The 6,000-nt window shown below is 35.2% G+C and overlaps 2 protein-coding genes across 2 annotated transcripts in view; one reads left to right on the plus strand and one right to left on the minus strand.

The window, feature by feature from the left end:
- Window positions 1-6,000, minus strand: part of Gca (grancalcin) — a 325,199-nt gene that overhangs the window by 131,636 nt on the left and 187,563 nt on the right. The window lies entirely within an intron of this gene.
- Window positions 1-6,000, plus strand: part of Fap (fibroblast activation protein alpha) — a 65,431-nt gene that overhangs the window by 15,796 nt on the left and 43,635 nt on the right. Inside the window, exons 6-9 of the mRNA XM_050122464.1 lie at window positions 410-462; window positions 3,722-3,794; window positions 4,461-4,581; window positions 5,569-5,723. Coding sequence (XP_049978421.1) covers window positions 410-462; window positions 3,722-3,794; window positions 4,461-4,581; window positions 5,569-5,723 — 402 coding nt within the window. The remainder of the gene's footprint in view (window positions 1-409; window positions 463-3,721; window positions 3,795-4,460; window positions 4,582-5,568; window positions 5,724-6,000) is intronic.

Genomic DNA, 6,000 nt, shown 5'->3' on the forward strand with positions numbered 1-6,000 from the left:
CTCCTATTCATTTTTCAAGTTATATAGTTTAAATATATATACCCAAAGAAAAGAAGACATGTTGTAACAGGCTGTGTGGTGAAATTCCTTCTAGGCAGTTGCTAGAGGCTATGAGCATCATCAGGGTCCTCCTTTATTCTAAAGACAAAGTATGTCAAAGATAGCTTTTTATACTAGAAAATGACTTTGGGTATGTTTTTAATGGAGTAAAACTTAGATCATCCTGGGGTGCCCTCTGGAACCTGAACAAACCGCACAAAAGTATACAGTAAAAGTAAACAAAACCCTGTGTGCACTGGAACACATCTCCCCTAGGGCCCAGTGAGAATCTGTCATGACATAGTATTATTTGAATAAGCTTTCTGAGCTCTAAAACTTTGTCCTCTGTCTTTGCCTCTCTTCCTAACAGCTTTGGCGATACTCATACACAGCGACATACTACATCTACGACCTTCGGAATGGGTAAAGCACCACCACTAACTATTAATGTAGCTTAACTCTAAGACTTCGAACTCCAATCTGAGTTTAAGACTACATTATCTTGTTACTGATACTATGCATGTAGTTTGCAATAAACGTCAACCCACAAAAGAGGAGAACCCTCCTATGATATAGCTACCTATTGATTTGACTACTATTGTGTATTGTATTTACAAAATATATTTGACTTTTCTTATTAAAAAAAATAGATGTTCTACTTATGGAAATAAAAACATATATTAAAAGAGCTTTTTTTTAATGCATGGGCATGAAACCATATTAAGGAAGAAGACCACTGCATTAGAAAGAGGCCTGAGATAGGAGGTATGGCAACAATCATTGTCTGGATACACACTCCACTCGTTGATTTAAAACTGACTGCTTTTAAAATTTCAAAATGCTTATTTCAATCTTTAAAGCATTAAATATCTCTCAATTATAGAAGGAATAGGGATTGTTATTTATATATTAGTTTCTTTATTTTTATGTGCATTCCAACTACATAAATAGTCACTATTTAAAAAAAATGAATGTATAGGAAATTGAAGGGCAGCATTCTAGACAGAGCGTATATGATAGCGTCCAGGCAGAGAGAACACAAAGTGCTAATAAAAAAAAAAATCTTAAGTATCTCCTGTCAACTGATTATAGTAGGGCTGCCTACTAGGAGTGGGGTCTACAAGGCTGAAAAGACTTGGGGTCTGGAAACAGAGGCCAATAATAGCTAGGTAACCATTAAAAAGAGCTCAGATCTATTTCTGAAGACAAAAGAAAACCATTGAAGGGTTTTATAGGAAATGACACAATTAGATTTGCACGTCAGACAACTCTGGCTAATTGAGGAAATGGATTAGTTTAGCTACTCATCTTAATATGATACCCTCTTTACTATTATATAAAAAGTAAGGATAATTATATGTCTTGAAGAGGTATTGAAAAGCTTATTCTGGGCTATTTCCCCTTTTGTTTAGCAAGGAACAAAATAATTTTTTTAAAAAAAAATCACCTCCTTTTTTTAAAAAAAAAATGTTCAGGAAAGAAGCAAGACCTGGATTTTAAAACATAGTCTCAGTTGACCTAATGGATTTGGAGTCTCCCTTCTGTTTCGATATCACCACTAAAGGCAAAAAGTATTTACAGAGCTCTATAGCCTGAAACCATATCATTTCAGATGAAGATGGATCATTGGTAGAAAGTCAAGTTTTGATTAAATACCACTCATCCTATGCCCCTGCCTCTTAAGATTATTAAAACCTCTAACCAAAAAGCTATTTGTAATTGATACCCACAGACATTGAAAGAAAATCACTTTTCTTCAATGGAGTGTCACTGGGGTCTGTCAACTACACTCTAGGGTGGGCCTCATACAACAGGGGTAATTGAACACAGAACAAATTCCATAGTTTTTGTGGTTGCTGTTGGGGACTTTTTGTTTTATTTTGGTTTTTAAAATCTTATTTGTCCATTACTTGTTCATTTTAATTTTAATTTTCATGGTCTTTTTTGAAAGGGAAAGAGAATATTAAGTTGGGAGGTAGAAAGGATCTGGGGGAAAACATCCTCAAAATATATTGTATGAAAAAAAATTAACAAAAGTTTTTAATAAATTTAAGAAAAAATGTCTAGAACGGAGTAATAGATAGCTGTGGTTAAAGCAAGGTGGGAATTCATGGTGAGAGCTTTTCTAAAACATCCCCTTTCTCCATGTTTCATGGCATCAGTGATGCATAAAAGTACAAAAGGACAGCTCAGGTGCCTTTCCAGTAACAAAGAGACATGCAGCTGGATTTGCATCCTGCAATTGTTTATGCTATTGCATGTCCTAACTGTATTCCATAGAGAAAAGTTAGGCTTTTTTTTACTGTACCTTAGGTAGTTACAATGTATTGTAACTTAGGCATGGTTACAATGTCAGTCAAATATAATACCCTCATTAACTTGATACATAATTGTAAACCAGATGAAGAATGGCTTCTGCCTGGTTACCTTAACTATGTCCTTACCTCTCCATTATATCCTTGACCTCTCATGTGCATGGTATTCATGTATTGACCCCTGGCTGCCAGAAGTCATAATCTTCTTCTTTCAGGAGCGACACATTTTCCTATCAAATGTTTGTCTCAGTGTTAGGTATTGTTCTCTGTGACATAATAAATTCAAACAAGATAAAGTGCATGGCAGGTCTTCACAGGTGTCCAGATGTGAGGGAAAGGGAACGATAGAACTGACAGACAAATGTGAGGCCCAAGAGACAGAGATTTAAGCAAAAAGGAAACGGGGTCTTTCTGAATATCTTCAAATTGGTCTTCGGAGTAGATATTGCTAGGCTGTCCCACAAAAACCAGCCCTGATGGCCAAGTAGCGAAACTTTCAGCATGGCAGCTTAGGGTTCTCTAGGGCATAATGTGTTCTCATTGAAAAGCTACAAGAACTCCACAATGCGATTCACATAGCTGAAGCTTGCAGAAGGACTCTAAACATCAAAGTAAGATGATTTTTTTTTTTTTTGGCCAATAGAATATCTGAAATTTCCCCACGGGTGGAGAACTTTGCAAGCTTACGGCACACTGCCCAGCATACGATCTGTTTTTCAGTTTAGCTTGAGATCAGCTGTTCCTTTCCTTTTCTGATTTCAAGTCAGATCCCTTAGGGAGATTGTCAAATGGCATCTTATTTTCAAAAATTTGAAATTCATATGCATTCACAGAGATGGGGGTTGTGAATGAGGATGTGGAAGAGCACATATTAAACTTGAGCCCAATTATAGAAACTCAGAGCTGGAAGGCACGTCGGCGACCATCTTAGTCTGGTGTGTGCAAATTTTATAGTCTCAGGGGTTAAATGACTGGAGCTTTATCTGGGGTCTGCCCAGGAACCAGCAATGCAGTTTGTAAAAGCCATTGTCATCTCTCCGTGTCTCACAGTGGCCTTCTATAAAAACAGAGGGACTCGGTTAGATGCTCTCTAGATGGCCCACTCTGTGGGTGTGTTAGTCACTGTGAAGCTCTGAAAACAGACAAGTTAGGTGGCTTTTAAACCCATGGGAGGATGGCAGTCACTGTTCACGGCTATTGTACCTGATTCCCATGTACTCCTCCTTTGTACTTGTAGAAGTGAGGATATTTCTTACAGATGTACTTAATTTTAATGGTTTGTTTACTTATTCTGTTTAAGCAGATTTTTTAAAAATATTGAATGCCAAGAATTGTGTTTTTATATATTTGTTTTTCTTTCTTTCTAGGGAATTTGTGAGAGGCTATGAGCTCCCTCGTCCAATTCAGTATCTATGCTGGTCGCCTGTTGGGAGTAAATTAGTAAGTGTTTAGATTATAGAAGTGTTTAATCATTTAAATAAAAGAGGAGCCATTTTATTTTGGCCTTTGTTAAATTTCCCTGCCTAAAAGGAAAAAAAAAAAAGATACATCATGACTATTTCAGTGGCTAAAAACGGGAAAGGTTTGGATAAATTGAAACCCGTTTGAGAATTCCGCAAAATCCAAAGCTCATGGATAGACTTCTTTAAATATCGCACTCAAAAACTTTATCCTTATACTCAGCCAGAACGCGTTGTGCCAGAAAACGCAGGAAAAATATGGTTTTCACAAGTTTCCCAGACTAGCTTCAGACAACATGAAATTTTGTCCAATCTCTTATTTAAGGACTCTAAATAAAGATTAGATCTGGCTAGCTATTAATATTCAGGGATTTGTTTGACTGCCTGTCAATATGCACAATTATGTGTTGGATAATGAAATAATTATTTGCAGTAGAAATTATTTTATTTGATGAAGGTTTTTAAAGTCATAAAATGTTAATGTAAGTTGATTACATTTTTTAACCTGTTCGATTATTTTAGTTGTGATCCTTTTGCATTTGAATTACCAGCCCTTTAAAGAGAAATTAGGTAAATAATTAAATAAGAATTTTTACTGTTTTTGATAGAGAATTTTCACTATTCACTAATTTTCTACCATTTCTAGGCATATGTCTATCAAAACAATATTTATTTGAAACAAAGACCAGGAGATCCACCTTTTCAAATAACTCACACTGGAAGAGAAAATAAAATATTTAATGGAATCCCAGACTGGGTTTATGAAGGTAAGTTATATTTCTTTTCTACCGCTGCTGTATCAGGCTTAAAGCTGAAAATGTTCTCATCATATATTTAGTAGGAATTAGTTGAACGGAATCTTGTTTTTATGAGTGGCTGTTCTTCTGAAAACTGTTAGTAGGTTGTGAGTAGACAGTGACTCACCTTAAAGAATAAAATCTTGTTATCAGGGACCAGTGGAATCGATATTTTTTAATGTTACAATAAAGTACATAATACTTCTATTCTAAAAAGTATATGGTCCTCAGTTACTGAGTTAATGTGGTATCCCATTTTCATTTGGCTTAAGGAAGAACTCTTCCTCCTTTCCAAGGTAAACAACTATGAAATTCAGCAGGAAAATGTTTTTAATTTTTTATATTGACATCCTCTTAAATTTTATCCATATTCTGAGACATGTATACACATGCCTTAATTGGATTTTAAGAGGTCTTCTAATCTATTATCTCTTCCTTTTCTTTAAAAAGATATACATATACGTATATTTTTACAAACACACACACACACACACTAACCCTGACTTTAAAAACTTCTTAGGAATGAAACTCAACCTCCACTGGCAATGTCATTCGGCAGTGAAACTACAGTCTGCTTTGTCTACTTTAGGCATCGCCTATTTACTAGACAACCTTGTCTACCTAAGTCTGTAGTTTAGCCTATTAGGGCTACTTTAAGTTATTTTTTTAATTGCCCTAAAGGGAAAATTAATTATTATCAATGTGTTTATTATTTATTTTAAATGTTGCATTTGTGATTAGCAGCAGTTACTAACAAGACTAATTGACGTCTGATGTAGAATAAAGTTTAAAACGGTTCCTCTTAATTCACAGTACTTTTTAATAACCAAAGTCTGGCATATGTTACATCCACATTAAAAACATGATTTAAGTCAATAAATATTTGTCTAGAAGTACTGACAATGATTTTAAGAACAAACTATAGTTGTAAATTGTATGTAAATACTTATTTTTCAGAGGAAATGCTTGCTGCAAAATATGCTCTTTGGTGGTCTCCAAATGGAAAATTTTTGGCATATGCAGAATTTAACGATTCGGACATACCAATTATTGCCTATTCCTATTACGGTGATGGACAGTATCCTAGAACAATAAATATTCCATACCCAAAGGTATGCCGGATACTTTTCATAGAGGCCTTCATCCCTTGATATCAGAATGAGCAATCATTACCATGAATAGAGGTGGGATCAACACATTTGCAAAGTTACTTGTCCTTGTCACTGGAAAGCAAACACTGTGCTGTGCTCTATTGTTTATGTGGACATCTGTTGCTTTGGACATCTGGCGATGCTGGAAGAAGTAGTCTTTGAAAAAATCCATTGCAGAATCTTTGAAAAAAAACATATGGTCTAGATCATGGAGGAAAAACAAGCTTAACTTAGTTTT

This window comes from Alexandromys fortis, unplaced genomic scaffold (assembly GCF_014885135.2).
Source record: "Alexandromys fortis isolate MF-2015 unplaced genomic scaffold, M_Fortis_MF-2015_v1.1 scaffold_8_9099976_23576923, whole genome shotgun sequence".
Taxonomy (NCBI): domain Eukaryota; kingdom Metazoa; phylum Chordata; class Mammalia; order Rodentia; family Cricetidae; genus Alexandromys; species Alexandromys fortis.